The sequence below is a fragment of the Tamandua tetradactyla genome, chromosome 3 (assembly GCF_023851605.1).
Source record: "Tamandua tetradactyla isolate mTamTet1 chromosome 3, mTamTet1.pri, whole genome shotgun sequence".
Taxonomy (NCBI): domain Eukaryota; kingdom Metazoa; phylum Chordata; class Mammalia; order Pilosa; family Myrmecophagidae; genus Tamandua; species Tamandua tetradactyla.
In genome coordinates this window covers 194,425,586-194,444,851 of record NC_135329.1, presented here as the reverse complement: position 1 = coordinate 194,444,851, position 19,266 = coordinate 194,425,586, and the positions used below count along the sequence as shown (strand labels likewise).

General features: G+C 40.6%; 1 protein-coding gene across 2 annotated transcripts in view; it reads right to left on the bottom strand.

The window, feature by feature from the left end:
* The window catches only part of CYP27A1 (cytochrome P450 family 27 subfamily A member 1), a 47,618-nt gene that overhangs the window by 2,268 nt on the left and 26,084 nt on the right, over window positions 1–19,266 (bottom strand). For both annotated transcript variants that reach the window (XM_077155159.1, XM_077155160.1), the window contains exons 2-3: window positions 2,335–2,525; window positions 141–340 (exon numbers count right to left, since the gene is read on the bottom strand). In XM_077155159.1, the coding sequence (XP_077011274.1) occupies window positions 141–340; window positions 2,335–2,525 (391 nt within the window). The remainder of the gene's footprint in view (window positions 1–140; window positions 341–2,334; window positions 2,526–19,266) is intronic.

Below are 19,266 nucleotides of genomic sequence, written 5' to 3'. Positions count from 1 at the left end.
GCCAAGGGTCAGGAGTTGTGCACCCAGGTCACAGCAGGAGGCAGTGCAGTGGCACACCAAGTCCAGGGGCCTTAAGGTTGGGAAGCTACCACCCTATTCCTGACCCATTCCCACTCAGCCCTTCTCCCAAGAAAGGGTACCTTCCAAGGCAGCATAGTTAAAGAGGTTAGCCGTGTCGGGCACCTGATCCCCTGAGGGGCTCTGCACCCGCAGCTGGTCCAGTCGAACCAGAAAATCACTGGCCACCTCATTCAGAGCATCTGTGTAGAGCGCAGCCTCAGCTGGTTTCAGGAAGCGCTGGTTCAGAGCCTGGCGCAGCTTGAACCAGTCGTGCCCATCCCTGCAGGGAAATGGAGAAGCAGCACAAATGCAGGCATGAGACGTGTTGGATTGCATCGGCTCCTCCTATCTGAGCTCCCCATTGGGTCGATGAAAATCAGCCTTCAGTTTAGACTTATGGAACTACCAAACTTTCAGTGATGGAATCTAAGAATCATAAAACTACACAACACACTGAAACTACACACTGCAGCATCGTGGAAAGGGTTAAAGAGGGCACCCAGAATCAGACTGCTGGGGTATAGTGACACATCTGAGAATTCTTGGCTGAGTGACCTTGGGTGACTGACCCCCGAGGCCCCATCTTCCCATCTCTAACCTGGGGATTTCAAGAGAGCCTGAGTTGTAAGATTGTCCGGGGCTCAGGTCACTGGTGCATGGTGAAGGCTTAACCAACACTGTGAGTGTTATAAAACTCTAGAATCTTCCCTATGCGAGGTTGGGGAGGAGCGTGTGTTGTTCCACTTCTGCTATCAGGAATAAAGGAGAAGTTCCTGGGGGCTCGGGTTCTGAATTTCCTCGTGGGTCAAGGGGACATGAAGGCCCAGTAGGCTGCTTCCCCAGGCCCTCTTGCCACAGCACACAGGAGAGTGTCGGGACCTACCCTGGTTCCCATGCTCATGTGATGGGAACATGCCTCCCTTCTGGACATTGTTCAGAAGTGCCTGCCCTCCACTGCCCCGCAACCTGTTAGCTTTCCTAAGCAAGCTGAGTATGAATTCTTATTTCTATAGCAGAGAAATAAGTATAGTGTTGTCTAATTTGAAGAGAAAAACTGAGAAGAAGCCCTACATATCCATGTGTAGATCTGCATTATCTAAATAAATTGGAGACAATATACATCCAACTCGTAGGTCCTGCTACTTAGGAGGATGGGATTAGCATGGGGGAAGGAGACTTAATACTTTGTTATTGGAATTTTTACAATAAGTGTGCATTACTTTTTCATTAAAATATTTTAAAAGAAAACCATGAAAAAATTTTGTCTGGAACCAGAGAGTCTATTCCATCTCTTGCCTGCTGTGGCCCCTCTGGAAGGTGATGCAAACTTATCTAGGCTTCGTTTTATACGTCCATAAAATGGTGAAAATAATACTATCTACTTCATGAACTTTTTGTGAGGATGAGATGAAATAATACATATTAAACAGCTTCCCCAATGCCTGGCATGTCACAAGCATATCCTTATTACCATGGTTATTGCTGGGACTATCACGCGGTTCAACTGTAATCCTTTAAGAAGTGACTAAAACGTGGATGTCAAGTAACTAGGGAGAAAAAGCCATTCATTGTCTTTGGAGCTCTGTTGTCCTACTATAGCAAAAGAAGCCCGGAATATACCCAATTTCAGTCTGTGGCATTGGGAATGGTGACCCTCCGTGATATCTAATGACCTACTTCAGCTGGAACATAAGTCAAGTATAACTTATTCAGCCCATCATTCAATTTGTCGCTGCCAAATAATCTTAACTTTTTAGGTATACTTCGAGAATGTAACCTACACCTATCCCCGTGTGTGGAACCATCCATGAGGGTTACAGTCAACAAAAGTGAAAACGTAAAACATTTTTCAATTCAAATGTATCCCTCCCAATTAATATGGTGATGATAGTTTTTCAACTATAATCATACATGTTGCACTATGATTTGAGTTGCTCTATTTTCAAGCCATAATATATAATATGGAGTCAGAGAGAGCCTTTGAAATCCCAGGAGATACTCCAATCCAAGTCTCCCACATCACAGATGAGAAACATAAGTCCAAGGAAGGGGGAACTACTCATTGATCCAAAGCCACAAGTATGTTAAAGGAAGAACCAAGGAATGGGGCTTGGGCTTCAGCCCATCCCAACCTCTGCTTTCTAGCCTCAGTATCAGGCCCACTGGATACAGCAAGACTGCCTCATGCCCACTGTCCATCCGTCCACCAAGGGCCCACTGTCCTTGGGCCTGGCCCTTAGGCTCCTGCTCCTGTCCCTTCAAGCCTTGGCTCACATGGTGAAGGGCCCATAGGCCAGGTCCTGCTGGTCCCGGTGCTCCTTCCATTGCACCATGTTGTGCCTCAGCGGGTATTTGTCCTCCTGCCGCATCACTTGCTCCAGGAGAGGGGCACTGGCCAGATTCACTTGGAGGTAAGGCTCTCTCTGGGATATCCACATGGGCCCATACTTCGCCTTGTACAGCACCTGTGGGGTTCAACCAAAGCTGAGTAAATGGGGCTTAGGTATGCTGGTATCTGGAGAAAGGAAATGAGATGGGAGAGGGTCTGATAGCCAGTCCTGAGCAAGTGGTGGGAAAAAGTATACTGCATGGATGGTAGGCACTGGAATGGCCTGTGCTTCCAGAGGGAAAACACTGAAAAAAATGAATACACAAGGAGTTAGAATATTGATGACAATGATCACCTGATGGGTCTAAGGGAATTGATGTCCTTGGAAAAGTGAGATTTTGGTAAAACATGGTGATCCAAGATATGTTAAGGTGCAGATATCCGGGGTTTAGGGTTTTAGGGAAAATGAGGCCCTCAGTGAGCTCTAAGAGTTTATATATAGTCTTTTCCACTTTTTAGCATCTAAAACTACTCCAAATGGTAGGTTACAGCCTTCTATCCCTGTGATAAAGAAAATGTCTCATGTAAGCAACAAAAACATGAAGTCCAATTAGAAACTCCAGGAAAATCAAGAAGTTGATGAGAAAGTCAAGGTTCGAGTATGAATTAGGCAGAATAGTATGCTTTTGATCATGCCATGATTTTAATGATCTGTAAACTCATGAGTCTTAGGAAGCAATAAACATTCATAGGTTTTTGGTGGGAGTCTAAAATAACACAACCATATATGGAGAACAATTTTTTAATATTTAAAAATTGCAAATGAAATTTATAAACGAAGTATATTACCTGCCTAATAGCTTGCCTATAGCCTTAAAAAGGGATGAAGAATCTCCCAATATACAGATGCGGAAAGGCATCTAGAATAGACTCTTAAGAGAAAAAGTGTGATACTTTTTGTACAAAAAGTGGTGCAAAGTCATGTATGGTATCTGTATTTGCTTTTATATAATAAACAATAAAACTGATTACTTATGGGATGGTGTGGTACAGGGAATGATGAGAGTAAGAATCTTCAATTTATATCTTGAGACTAACACATGCCAATGGAAGGAGAAGAGCAACTCCAGCTGGTAGGACATCAGGGGTCAACCTCAGAAAAGAGGGGGAAAGGGAAGGACAACTAATCTCTCTCAATCCTTGTCTATGGTGCATCTGGTCAGATCACTACCACCATAAGCCAGACCACTACCACCACCCTCACCTTGAGCACTGCCAATGAAGACCAGAAGTGAAGAAATCTCAGAAACTTCACAATAGCTGCTCACAATATCTGAGCCTCCACTAAACATGACAGAACAAGATTAACTTTCTGGACACTGACATGGTCCCTTTGGCATCATCCTGTTACTCTTTGCCTCTTCTGCGTGTTTTTTCACAGATTGTTCTACACTTCAGCATGCATAGCAACAGATCAACCTACCAGGAGTCACAGTCACAGTTCCTCTTGTCTGATATTGCCTATAAAAATCAGAATGGATTTGGTACAAGCCCCTAACAGGTATCTTATGGGGTGCCCTAGACTTCCTGTAGGGAGGTTGAGGCAGGTTTGCCTGGCTGCCAGTAGAACTTGCTGCAATGTGAAGAAGGTGCCTGGTTGCACCCTATCCTTCAAGAAGTATGATCACCCTACCAGGAGTCACAGTCACAGTTCCTCTTGTCTGATATTGCCTATGAAAATCAGAATGGATTTGGTACAAGATCTTAACATATATCTGAAGGGGTGGCCTATATTCTTGAGAATTCTTAGTTGGGTACATGAAAGGTCGAGGGTAGAATTGTAGAGGAACGGCTACACCATAGTGCTCTGGTGATCTTGAACATATCAACACAGCCAATGGTTTCAACCACATCTTATGAGATAGACTGTGATTCTTTAGAAACATGAAAGAATGGGAGACCTGTAAGGGGTGGCTAGGGAACCTCCTACACTTGCATCCTTAGCTCCTATGGGAGACTGGGAAAAGAAGGTGAGGAGTTTGTGGGAGTGGGGGTGGGGGTGGAGGACTAGACAAACTGGGAAATATTTGAAAACTACCAAGCATACACAGTTCAAGGCATATCTCAGAAAGAGTGGAGAACTGTCAACTAAGGTTTGACCTACAAGTTCAGTACAAATTGGGCTTTGAAGAGGAGTCTCACAACAGAGCCAACCTACATTATAGCTTTCGGTGATCAAAAACGAAACAAAAATAAAACCCAGCAAACCCTGGAGAAAGGGGAAAATCTGACATACAGATTATCAAAATAGTCAAATGTCCAGACTCCAGCAAAAAAATCACAAAGAGTTAAAGAAATAGGAAGAGATGCTCCCATTTAAAGAAACAAACTAAGGCAACAAGAACTGAAATTTAAAATTCACTAGTGGGGCTCAAGAGAAAATTTGAACAGGAAGAAGAAAGAACCCACAAACTTGAAGATAGGACAATTGGAATTATTCAGGTTAAAGAGCAGGAAAATGAAAAGAATGAATAAAAGTGAGCAGAGTCTAAGGATAAGTGGAATACCATCCAGTATACTGATATATGAAAGATGTGAATATACACATCCAAGAAGCTCAACAAACTCTGAATAGAATAAACTGAAAGAGTGCACACCAAGACACATTGTAGTCAAACTGTGTGTCATGGTCAGGTTCATGTGTCAACTTGGCCAAATGGTGGTACCTGTTTGTCTGGTTGGGCAAGTACTGGCCTGTCTGTTGCGATGAGGACATTTCATAGAATTAAATCATGATCATGTTGGCTGCATCCACAGCTGATTCCATTTGTAATCAGCCAAGGGGAGTGTCTTCTGCAATGAGTGATGCTCACTCTAATCACTGGAAGCCTTTTAAGGGGGATTCAGAAGAGAAGGGCTCTCTTCCTGCTTTGGCTGGCAAGCCTCTCCTGTGGAATTCATCCAGACCCTCCATCGGAATCATCAGCTTCACAGCCTGCCCTGCGGATTTTGGATTCTGCATTCCCAAGGTCATATAAGACACTTTTATAAATTTTATATTTGCGAGTGTTCCCCATTGATTCAGTTTCTCTAGAGAACCCTTACTAATACACTGTGAAAGGCCAAAGACAAAGAGAGAATATTAAAGGGAGCAAGAGACAAGGGACTTCTCCCAAACAAAGGATCTTCAATAGTTTAAGTATCTATTTCTCATCAGAAACCATGGAGACCAGACCTGAAGGCCTGCAATCATTCACAGTGGGGCAGGCCTCTGGGTGGAGGAAATAATCACCTGATTGGGTGTGAGAAAAGCCAGCCCACAGTAGCAGGGTCTGGCAGGCCCACCAGTGCTGCTGATCAGCTGAACAGCTGATCCCCCACTCATGCGTTGGTGACTCATCCCCAGTCACCTCAGCAGTGACCAGTGGCCAGCCACCCCTGGCAGAACAGCTCCCCTGCCAAAGAAGTCCTCCTGCTGAGCATGCTGATCTCGACTTGTTCCAGCTAGGAGGGATGGGGCTAAGGGAGGAGGAGACTCCAGAGTGCCATATACAAGCTAGACATGGTTGGGTGTCAAGCCTGGGTCTCCTGCGTGGTGGGCAGCCATTCTGCACTGGAGTACCCGTTCACCCCAGCCTACTTTATAATAGACCCTTAAGTTGAATTGTATCCCCTACATGAGATTTGGACCTTGATTTGGCAGAGAATAACCAATAAACAAAGTGCAAAAGGAAACACTCAGTGAAAACTAAGTTCAATACAAAACTAGAAAACTGAATGAAACCAACTTGCAAAATAACCATAACAAGATAATCAAATACCCCAAACACAACAGAAAATCACAAAGCATATGAAGATCCAAGGAGAAATGGCCCACACAAATGACCAAATCAAAATCCCACAGGGTACACAGAATATGGAGCACCTAATCAAGGGTATTTATAAAGAAATAAAGAATATCAAGAAGACACTGGAGGAGTATAAAGAAGAATTTGGGAAGTTAAATAGAAAAATCTCACAGAAATTAAAGATACCATAGACCAAATGAAAAATATACTGGAGACACATGATAACAGATCTGAAGAAGCAGTAGAAAGAATAAGTGGGCTAGAAGATAGAACAATAGAACCAGTGCACACAAAAGAACAAATGGCAAGAAAGATGGAAAAATGCAACTGGATCTTAGGGAAATGATGGACAACAAGAGGTGCACAAATATAAAAATTATTGGTGTCCCAGGAAGAGAAGAGAAGAGTAAAGGGTTGGGAAAATGAGTTGAAGGCATCATTGGAGAAAATTTTCCAACCCTACAAAAGACATGAATATGCAAATCAAAGAATCTTAGGGAACTCCAAATAGAATCAATCTGAAAAGGCCCACTCCAAGACACATACTAATCAGATTGTCAGGGGTTGAAGAGAAAAAGAAAGTCCTGAAAGCAGCATGAGAAAAGAAATCTACTACATACAAGGGAAAACACATAAGACTGACTTCAGGCTACTCAACAGGCATCATGGAAGTAAGAAGCAGTGGTATGATATTTTTAAGATTCTGAACGAGAAAGGCTTCAACAAAGAATTCTTTATTCAGCCAAGTTATCCTTCAAAATTGAGAGAGAGATTAAAATCTTCAAAGACAAAGAAAGATTGAGAGAACTAGTCAACAAGAGACTAGCCCTATAAGAAATACTAAAGAGAGCTCTGTCAGATGATAAAAAAAAAAAGACAAGAGAGGGAGGTCTGGAGGAGGGCACAGAATTGAAGAATATGAGTAAAGGTAATTTAAAAGAAAAGACAGAGAGAAGGAAAATAATATACAGATCAGACAAATAAAAACTAAAGGACAAGATGGTAGAATCAAGAACTGCTTTTACAGTAATTACTTTGAGTGCTAATGGACTAAACTCACCAATTAACAGATACAAACGGACAGAATGGATCAAAAAACATAACCATCTATATGTGGTTTACAAGAGATGGATATTAGACTCAAGGACACAGTTAGATTTAAAGTGAAAAAAGGGGGAAAGATCTTCTATGCAAGCTGTAATCCAAAAAAAGCAGGAGTAGCTATACTAATAGCAGAAAATAGACTTTAAATGTAAAGATGTCATAAGAGACAAAGAAGGACACTACATATTAATAAAAGGGACAATTCACCAGGAAGAAATAATAATCGTAAATGTGAATACTCCAATCACAAAGCTCCAATGTACATGAGGCACTCATTGGAAAAACTGAAGGCAGCTATAGACATAGCAACAGTAATAGTGGGAGACTGCAATACACTACTCTCCAGTATAGATAGAACAACCACACATAGGATCAACAAGGAAATAGAGAACCTAAACAAAAAGATAAATGAATTAGATATAATAGACATATATAGATCATTACATCGCAAAACACCAGGATACACATTCTCTCTAGTGTACATGGAATATTTCCAGGATAGATCATAAACTGGGACATAAACTGTGTCTCCATAAATTTAATATGATTGAAATTATCCAAAGCACATTCTCTGATCACAATGGAATAAAGTTGGAAATTGTATTAGTTAAGGTTCTCTAAAGAAACAGAATCAACAGGGAAATATTCATAAATATAAAAATTTATAAAAGTGTTTCACGTAACAACGGGAACATAAAGTTCAAAATCTGTAGGGCAGGCTGTGAAGCTGATGATTCCAATGGAGCATCTGGATGAACTATACAGGAGAGACTCACCGGCCAAAGCAGGAAGAGAGCCTGCCTCTTCTGATTCCTCCTTAAAAGGCATCCAATGATTAGATTAAGCATCACTCATTGCAGAAGACGCACCCTTGGCTGATTACAAATGGAATCAGCTGCGGATGCAGCCGACGTGATCATGATTTAATTCTATGAAATGTCCTCATCGCAACAGACAGGACAGCGCTTGCCCAACTAGACAAACAGGTACCACCACTTGGCCAAGTTGACACATGAACCTGACCATGACAGTCCACCCCTTGTCAACTTGGCAGCTATATGTACCACCTTAACCATACCTAATTTCTAAATGAAGAACAATAAAACACATTTTTTTCTTTCATCTAACTATACTCAACTATTCTGCATATAACTGGAAACACATTAAATCTCTCCAGAATAGGGTACAAGTCCTTGGGTAATATTCATTCTTAAACTTGATATCTTACAACTTAAATAGTATAACATGAACAAAACAGCATTACAGTCCTCATTTCTGTAACTGATCACGTGGCCGTAGTTCATATTTATCACTACCCTCTTCCACTACCCATTTCATGTCCCCTTTACCCTCAGCAAGCACTTCAGCTGGCTGTGGTTTTGTGCATGGTAGGTGACCGAAACCTTCATTCCTGAAGTTTCAGAGCCATTGGTCATCCTGCCTGGATTAGATGTTGCAGTTTTCCACTGATTTTAATCATAGGGCATGGTAGTACTAAAAGACGCCCTAGGGGCTCTCCTATACTCCAGGAAAACTCTTCTTTACCTCCATTGTGTAGCTGCAGTCTTATTTCTCCCTGATAGTCAGGGTCAATCACCCAGGCAGTAATGTAACCCCTTTCTTGGCTTGTTGATGCAGGGGCATGAGTAGCCCAGAGTGACCAGGTGACAGTCTAAGATTCCAAATGAAATCATTGTTGTTTCTCCTGGTGGAAGCACTCACCATTTTGGAAATAAAACCCATACACCAGCAGAGTTCAGGGTGGCAGGGATAGGAAGCAAACATTTTCCTAGTGCATCACTAGGGGTAATAGCGTGTTGGTTCCTGGACCCAGGGATCCTGGCTATGGAAAAAACAGCACCATATAGTGGACACTGATTTAGAGCATACACAGCTTCCTGGAGAACATTACCCCAGCCCTTCAAGGTATTGCCACCTAGTTGGCACCATAATTGAGTTTTCAAAAGTCCATTCCACCATTCTATCAATCCAGCTGCTTCTGGATAATGGGGAACATGGTAAGACCAGAGAATTCCATGAGCAGGTGCCCATTCCAGCATTTCATTTGCTGTGAAATGTATTCCTTAATCAGAAGCATTGCTGTGTATCCATGACGATGGATAAGGCATTCTGTAAGCCCATGGATGGTAGTTTTGGCAGAAGCACTTCATGCAGGGTAAGCAAATCCATGTACAGAGTATGTGTCTACTCCAGTTAGAACAAATCGCTGCCCCTTCTATGAAGGGAGTAGTCCAATGTAATCAACCTGCCACCATGTAGCTGGCTGGTCACCTCAGGTTAATGCTGCCCTATTGGGGGCTGAGTGTGGGTCTCTGCTGCTGGCAGATTGGGCACTCAGCAGTGGCTGTAGCCAGATCAGCCTTGGTGAGTGGAAGTCCATGTTGCTGAACCCATGCATAACCTTCATCCCTACTACCATGACCACTTTATTCATGAGCCCATTGGGCAATGACAGGAGTTTCTGGGGAAAGAGGCTGTTCATCTTATCTGTTCGATTATTAAAACCTTCCTCTGCTGAAGTCACCCTCTGGTGCGCATTCACATGGGACACACACATCTTCAGGTTTTTAGCCCACTCAGAAAGGTCTATCCACATACTTCTTCCCCAGACCTCTTTGTCACCAGTTTTACAATCATGTCTTTTCCAAGACCCTGACCATCCAGCCAAACTATTAGCAACAGCCCATGAGTCAGTCTACAAACGCACCTCTGGCCAGTTCTCCTTCCAAGAAAAATGAACAACCAGGTGCACTGCTCGAAGTTCTGCCCACTGGGAGGATTTCCCCTCACCACTGTCCTTCAAGGACACCCCAGAAAGGGGTTATAGTGCTGCTGCTGTCCACTTTCAGGTGGTACCTGCGTATCATGCTGAACCATCTGTAAACCAGGCCTGGGTTTTCTCTTTCTCAGTCAGAAGGAACTCCCCAAGAGGCCATAGCTCTGGTCTGGGAAAGAGAAGGTAATGTGGCAGGAGAGGAGACCATGGGCATTTGGGCCACTTCCTCATGTAACTTACTTGTGCTTTTAGGACCTGCTCTGGCCCTATCTCGTATATATAGCATTTCCATTTTATGATAGAGTGCTGCTGCACACACCCAACTTTATGGCTTGGTGGATCAGACAATACCCAGCTCATGACAGGAAGCTCAGGTCTCATGCAAACTTGGTGGCCCATAGTTAAGCGTTCAGTCTCTACTAAGGCCCAGTAGCAGACCAAAATCTGTTTCTCAAAAGGAGAGTAGTTATCTGCAGCAGATGGTAAGGCTGTGCTTCAAAATCATAAGGGTCTGAGTTGTGATTCTCCTATAGTGGCCTGCCAAAGCCTCCAAAGAGCATCTCTATCTGCCACTGACACTTCCAGCACCATTGGATCTGTTGGATCCTATGGTCCAAGTGGTAGAGCAGCTTGTACAGCAGCCTGGACCTGTCGCAGAGCCTCCTCTTGTTCAGGTCCCCACTCAAAATTAGCAGCTTTTCTGGTCATTTGATAAATGGACCAGAGTAGCACACCCAAATGAGGAATATGTTGTCACCAAAATCCAAAGAGACCAACTAGGCATTGTGCCTCTTTTTTGGTTGTAGGTGGGGCCAGATGCAGCAACTTATCCTTCACCTTAGAAGGGATATTTCAACATGCCCCACACCACTGAACACTAGAAATTTGACTGAGATGGAAGGCCCCTGTTTTTTGTTGGATTTATCTCCCATCCTCAGACATGCAAATGCCTTACCAGTAAGTCTAGAGTAGTCACTACTTCTAGCTTACAAGATCCAATCGACATGATATTATCAATATAATGGACCCATGTGATGTCTTGTGGGAAGGAGAAATGATCAAGTTCCCTGTGGACAAAATTATGATATAGGGCTGGAGAGCTGATATACCCCTAAGGTAGGACCGTGAAAGTATATTGCTGACCTTGCCAGATGAAAGCAAACTGTTTCTGGTGGTCCTTACTAACAGCTATTGAGAAAAAAGCATTTGCCAGATCAATAGCTGCATACCAGCTACCAGGGGATGTATTGATTTGCTCAAGCAATGATACCACATCTGGAACCGCAGCTGCAATTGGAGTTACCAGCCGGTTGAGCTTATGATAATCCACTGTCATCCTCCAAAACCCATGTGTTTTCTGCACAGGCCAAATAGGAGAGTTGAATGGGGATGTGGTGGGAATCACCACCCCTGCATCCTTCAAGTCCTTAAGAGTGCCAGTAATTTCTGCAATTCCTCCAGGAATCCGGTATTGCTTCTGATTTACTATTTTGCTAGGTAGGGGCAGTTCTAGTGGCTTCCACTTGGCCTTTCCCACCATAATAGCCCTCACTGCACGAGTTAGAGGGCCATTGTGGGGATTCTGCCAGTTGTTCAGTATGTCTATTCCAATTATACATTCTGGAACTGGGGAAATAACTACAGAATGGGTCCAGGGGCCCACTGGACCCACTATGAGCCAGACCTGAGCTAAAACTCCATTGATCACCTGGCCTCCATAAGCCCCCACTCTGATTGGTGGACCAGAGTGATGTTTTGGGTCCTCTGGAATTAATGTCACTTCTGTACCAGTGTTTAATAATCCCCGAAATATCTGATCATTTCCTTTTCTCTAATGCAGTTACCCTGGTAAATGGCCGTCAGTCTCTTTGGGGAAGGCTTGGAGGAAGATTAATTGTATAAATTTTTGGCAGTGTAACTGGTTCTTCCCCCAAAGAATCTTGGCCTCCCCTTCATTCAAGGGGCTCTGGGCCTGTAAACTGTCTCAAGTCTGGAAATTGATTAAGGGCCCATGACTCTGTTTTTTTTTAATTCAGGTTAGACTTCTGTTCACTTGACCTAGAACTCTTTTGTTTATACAGCTCAAACAAGAATTTAGTAGACTGCCCATCTATTGTATTGCTCGGTACCCCATGATTTATTAGCCAATGCCACAAATCTCTGTGAGTCAGATTATTTTGACTCCTGCTTGGAGTTTGCTGTCTATTATAATAGCCACATCCACCCTGTCTTTGGCAATTAAGTGCTGCCACTTGGTTTCTGCCAACTCGGGATCTGGTCAGCCCCATTGTGTTTAAGGATTCCAGTTCAATGACAGCAGTTTCCACAGTAATATCTGACCTACAGAGAAATGCAACTACAGAGCTCTTCAGAAATGATGGCGCTAGTCTCACAAATTTATTTCTCACTGTTCTGGTAAAAGATGCATCCTCTGGACATTCCTGGCATGTAAGAGAAGGCTTTGCATGACAAATCAACTCTAACATTCCAATCTCTTTAAGCCTCTGGATCTCCTCATCTACATTATATCAGGGCAGTTCTGGCATTTCAACCTCAGGTAACATTGACCACCTTTTGATCCATGTTTCAACCAACTGTCCAAACAAACTGTTAATGCCTTTTCTAACCCCTTGAGCTATAACATTGAATGCATCTCTGCTTAGTGGGCCCATATCAATAAATTCAGCCTGATCCAGCCTTATGTTCCTCCTACCATTATTCCACACCCTTAAAATCCATTGCCACACATATTCCCCTGATCTGTCTATATAAATTGGAAAACTTACACAGTTCTTTTGGAGTATAACATACCTCCTCATGTGTGATACTTTGCACCTCACCTTTAGAGGCCTGTTGGGACTTTAATCTAGTATTGGTCTGGAAGAAATGAGAGGTCATGAGGGTGAGTCATGAAAAGAATTAGAAATATCTTCCAAGCTATTTGCTTCAGGGCATTCATTTGCAGTTTCATCTGGTGAAATAGGATTAATCATTCTAGGGCTAATCCCTTCAGGTGAAGGTTGGGTGGCCAATTCCTCAAGGCAGGCTGGAGGTGGGGTGGCTATGTCCTCTGGGCAGACTATTACAGGGTTATCTAGAGAAGACTCAGCATGACCTAGGGTTTCATCCTCTCCACTGACATCATTATCAATCCATATGTCACCATCCCATTTTTCAGGGTCCCATTCCTTTCCAATCAATGCCCTCACTTTAATGGAAGACACCATAAAAGATTGAGATATCAGTTTATGTTGTGAAGTTGCTACTCTAACAATAAGATTCTGAGTCTGATTTTCAGAGATCTCAAGTGTACGGCTACAGGAAATAAGATTTTCCTTCAGGACACTCATAGAAACTTCTACATCTGTCAGATGGCACTTAAGCTTCTCGTTTGAAGCCTTAAGCCTATCCCTTTCACTCTTTAATGTATACAGTGTATCTAACAATAACCAGCCAACATGTCCATACTTAGTATTTCCACAAAACTCCATAAAGGGGTCAAAAACATTATCCCCCAGAGCCTGGCTTTGTACAAGCGAAGCATTAGAAGAATCAAATGGTGATATTTTGACTATCTCTTTTGCCAACTCACTCCATGGATTGGCAGTGTCATTCTGATTATGGGAATCAGAGTTCTTAGAGCCTTTGAGTCCAGTCAGAGTAGAAGAATATTCATAAAAACCCATATTTACGATTCTGTTTCTTAAGAACCATTCCTGGTACCAAGTTGTATTAGTTAGGGTTCTCTAGAGAAACAGAATCAACAGGAAATATTCGTAAATATAAAATTTATAAAAGTGACTCACGTAACCATGGGAATGTAGAGTCCAAAATCTGTAGGGCAGGCTGTGAAGCTGATGATTCCGATGGAGGGTCTGGATGAACTCCACAGCAGAGGCTCACCGGCCAAAACAGGAAGAGAGTCTGTCTCTTCTGAATCCTCCTTAAAAGTCTTCTAGTGATTAAATTAAGTATTACTCATTGCAGAAGACACACCCCTTGGCTGATTACAAATGGAGTCAGTTGTGGATGCAACCAATGTGGTCATGTTTTAATTCCATGAAATGTCCTCATCACAACAGACAGGCCAGCCCTTGCCCAATCAGACAAACAGGTACCACCACTTGGCCAAGTTGACACATGAACCTGACCATGACAGAAATTAATAATCACCAAGGAACCAGAGCTTTCACAAATATATGGAGATTTACCAACACACTCTTAAATAATCAAGGTCAAGGAAGAAATAGAGAAACCGGTAAATATCTGGAGACAGATGATAATGAGAATACAACATATCAAAACTTATGAGAGGCAGTGACACAAACAGATATTTGCACATCGATGTTCATAGCAGCACTATTCACAATTACAAGAGATGGAAATAATCCAAGTGCCCTTCAACAGACTAGTGGATAAAAAAAATGTGATATATACATACAATGGAATATTATGCAGTATTTAGACAAAATGATGTCCTGAAACATATGACAATGCGGATGGACCTTGAGGACATAACTCTGAGTATAATAAGTCAGACACAAAAGACAGATACTGTATGATTCTGCTACTATGACTCTAAAAAAGTCGCCAGTGTTAGAAGGAAAAATCTGAGATGAGGGCATGGTAGCCCATGACAAACTCTGGAAACTATTCTGTAGCTGCTTGTTGAAGTGTGCTTTGAAATTATTGCTTTTTTTCTTTCTTTTCTTTTTATATATCAAAGAAAATATAACATATATATATATATGTTATATTTTACAACAAAAAATGGTTTAAAAAACTATAAGCAGTTATAGTAATATTATATAAAATAAATTCCTGAAATTAAAAATTTGAAAATATTTAGTAATAGAGCTCACTACTATAGCAAAGTTGATATTTGTAATAACTTTTTACTTGATATTTGAGAAAACACACAGTTTTGATAGTTAATCAAATGGTATTTAAGAGTGTTTAATATTTAGAATTTAAGAAACTCTGATAGCTGTATCTGTAGATTTTTTCCTTCTGTTTTAATTTTAGATTGGTTTATGAAACATATGCACAAACAGGCTGTATGATGACTACTTAGATTTTTTTTAATATGCCTATGGATAAGCTAACTAAGACATTCATTTTAGGTGGTTAAGATTCCTATATGCTAACTGTAAAAATATTTGTATCTTCATATTTTCCTGAAATCAGGAAAATACTTAGCAACATAGGTCATTACTATATCAATGCAGATATTTGTAAGAATTTCTACTTGATATTTTAAGAACATTCACAGTTTTGGCAACTGATCAAATGGTATCTAAGTTAGTGTTTAATACTTAGAATTTAAGAACTTTGCTACCTGAAAAAAAAAAAAAAGAAAAGAAAAGAAACCACGGAGACCAAAAGCAATGGGTTGACGTATTTAAAACTTCAAAAGAGGAAAACTTTCAACCAAAAATTCCATATTCGGCAAAACTGTCCTTCAAAACTAATGAAGAAATCATGCCATTCCCTGTAAAATGGAAACCGAGTGAGTTTGTTAGTGATAGGCCTGCCCTACAAGAAATATTAAAGGGAGTCCTCCAGGAGGAAACGAAAGGACAGTAGACAGTAACTTGAAGACTTTGGAAGAAATATGTTCCACAATAAAGTTAACTATGTGCCTGTATCACTGAATTCTTAGTTAGTAATTCCAAATTATATTTCTTAAATGATATTAAATACAAATACATAAATAATCATAAGTCTGTGTTTGGGGCACACAAGTATAAAGATACATTTTGTGACAAGAACAACCTAAAATAAGACAGAGGTGTACAGGAGCAGAGACTGTGAAGGAAGTTAAGTTGGTATTGATTCAAACTATATTCTTTAACATTAAGGATGGCAAATGTAAACACCATGGTAACCCCAAAATATATATCTAAAATATATACAGAAAAGTAAATGAGAAGGAAATCAAACTGTTTCATTGAAAAAGATCAGTGATACACACACAAAGGCAGTAATGAAGAAAATGCAGCAGAAAAAAGAAATAACTTACAAAAAACGAATGGCAAAATGTTTGAAGTAAGTCTTGCTTTATCAGTAACTATTTTGAATGTAGACAAAAGACACAGATAGCAGAAAAGATTTAAAAAAACATGATCCAATCATAATGTCACCAGGATGAAGTCTGACCCAAAAGTTTGCCATAAAAACTGCCAACTACCCTCTGCCTTTGCTTGGGCTGTGCTTATGTTCAGAAAAATAAACCTGCTTGCAGCAAGGAAGCCAAACTGCTGAAAATGCCAGTTCCTGTCACCACCACCCCCATGACATGTGTTGAATCACAAAGTCTCCAGACAATGAAAAGCAAGAACCCATCTCGATGCTGTCCTCAAGTTCCTGCCTTGCTGCAGCCGGGGAAGTCCCATTCACAGAGCATGCAACTAAGTCCCCAACCCTTTGCTCATTATCATAGTAAATTCTCCACTTCTGGGCAGGATTAAGACATTTTATGAACATATATTGCATGTGGAAGTACGTTCTAGTATAAACAGGGGCTGCGCATATTCAAACCCGATTCCTTAAAAAAGCCTTGAATTCTTTGGAAAGCTCCTGCCCACTTGTCCCAATCACCTGCACACACATCCCCTAATCCCATATAAAAGAATTCTGTTCACCTCCTTTTGGGGAGAAGGTGTTTTTTGGACATGAGCGCACACTACTCCATTCTTTGGCCAAAAAATAGAGTGCTGTTTTGCTCTACCAACCCTGGTTTCGTTCTATTGGTGTGCACAACACCGGACAGCAGACCCATTTTGAAGGGTCCAGCCCAGAGAGGGTCAGTAATAACAGGCTGTTTAAAAGAGACCACGACTTAGACCACAGAAAAAAACGTTGCAAGTGAAAGGATAGAAAAAGATATTCGATGCAAATAGTACCAAAAGAGACCTGTAGCGCCTATACTAATATTAGACAAAATAGACTTTAAATAGAAAACCATTACAAGAGACAAAGAAGGGCACTACACACTAATAAAAAGATCAACCCATCAAGAAGATATAATAATTACACACTTCTATACACCTAATAACAGAGCCCCAAAATAATTAAAGCAACGTTTACTTAATTGAAGGGAGAAATAGACAGGTCTACCATAATAGTGCTACAGTAATAGTTGGAGACTTCAGCACACCATTTTCAATAATGGATAGAACATCTAAACAGAAAACCAATAATGAAACAGAGGGCTTGAGCGATGCCATAAACCAAGACCTAGCAACATACATAGAGAACACATCACCCAACAACAGCACAGTGCAGGTTCTTTTCTAGAACATGTGGGTCATTCTCTAGACTAGACTATACTTACGGTCAGGAAACAAGTCTCAATAAATTTTAAAAAATTAAAATCATACAAAGTATCTTCTCTGACCACAATAGAATGAAATTAGAAATCAATAGTATTCGGAAAACTGGGAAATCCGCAAATACGTGGAAATTAAACAACACGAACAATCAATGGATCAAAGAAGAAATCACAAGGAAAATCAGAAAATTCTTAGAAATGAATGAAAATGAAAGCATGGCATACCAAACTTTATGGGATGCAGCAAAGGCAGTAAGTGCTCAGAAGGGAATTTGAAGCAGCACATGTTTACATTGAAAAGAAGAAAAATTTCAAATCATAACCTAACTGTATATCTTGAGGGTCAAGAAAAAGCAGAGCAAACTCAAGTCTAAAATTAGCAGAAGGAATAAAGATTACAGCAGAGATAAGTGAAATGGAGAATAGGAAAAAATCAAGAAGTCAACCAATTCAAAAGTTGGGTCTGTGGAAATAATAAAATTGACAAACATTTAGGTAGACTGACAAAGGAAAAGAGAGAAGATACAAATCTCTAAAATCAGAACTGCAAGGCGGGGGACATTACTACTGATCTTGCAGAAATTAAAAGGGTTATAAGAGAATATTATGAACAATGTACTCCATCAAATGAGATGGCTTAGATGAAATGTTCAAATTCTTACAAATATACAAGTTGCCTACACTGACTCAGGAAAAATAAAAAGATATCAAGAACTTCTAAAACTAAAGAGATTGAATTAGTAATAAAAAGCCTCCCCTAAAACAAAGTGTCTAAGACCAGATAGTTTCACGGGTGAATTCTATAAACATTAAAAATAGAATTAAATCAATCTTTTTCAAACTCTGCCAAAAATAGAGGGAACGCTTTCTAACTTCTTTTATGGGGGCCAGCATAACCCTGACATCAAAGTCATATAAAGATATCACAAGAAAACAAAATCACAGACCAATATCCCTTATGGATAATAGATGCAAAATCCTCAACAAAATACTAACCAATTGAATCCAACAACATATTGAAAGGAATATACTCCATGACCAGGTGGGATTTAACCCAGGAATTCAAGGGTGATTCAACATAAGAAAATCAATCAATGTAATACATATTATTAAAATGAAGGAAAACTCCACATGACCATCTCAATTGACACACAAAAAGCATTTCACAAAATTCAGCACCTTTTTTTAATGAAATCATTTCCAAAATAAGAAATAGAAGGGAATTTTCTCAGCATGGTTAAGGTAATTTATGAAAAAAAAAAAAAACACAGCTAGAATTATATTCAATGGGGAAACACTAATAGAATGAGAGAAACTAATTGCTAACAATACGTCTAATAAGGTTTTAATATCCAGAATATATAAAGAACTCTTAAAGTGCAAAAACCAAAAGACAAATAATCCAGTTTAAAAATGGGCAAAATACTTGAATAGACATTTCTCCAAAGAAGATATATTAATGGCCAAAATGCACGTGAAAAGATGCTCAATATCACTGATCAGCACGGAAAAGCAAATAAAGATAACAACACATCACTTCACACCCACTAGGATGCTATTATTTAAAAAAAAAAAAAGGAAAATAACAAATGTTGGTGAGGATATATAGAAATTGGAACTCTCGTGCACTGCTGGTAAAAATATAAAATAGAGAAGCCTCCATGGAAAAGTTTGGTGGTTCCTCAGAAAGTTAGACATTAGAATTACCCTATGGCCTGGCAATCCCTACTTCTTCTAGGTGTACACCCAAAAGAATTGAAAACAGAAGCTCGAACAGATATTTGCACACCAAGAT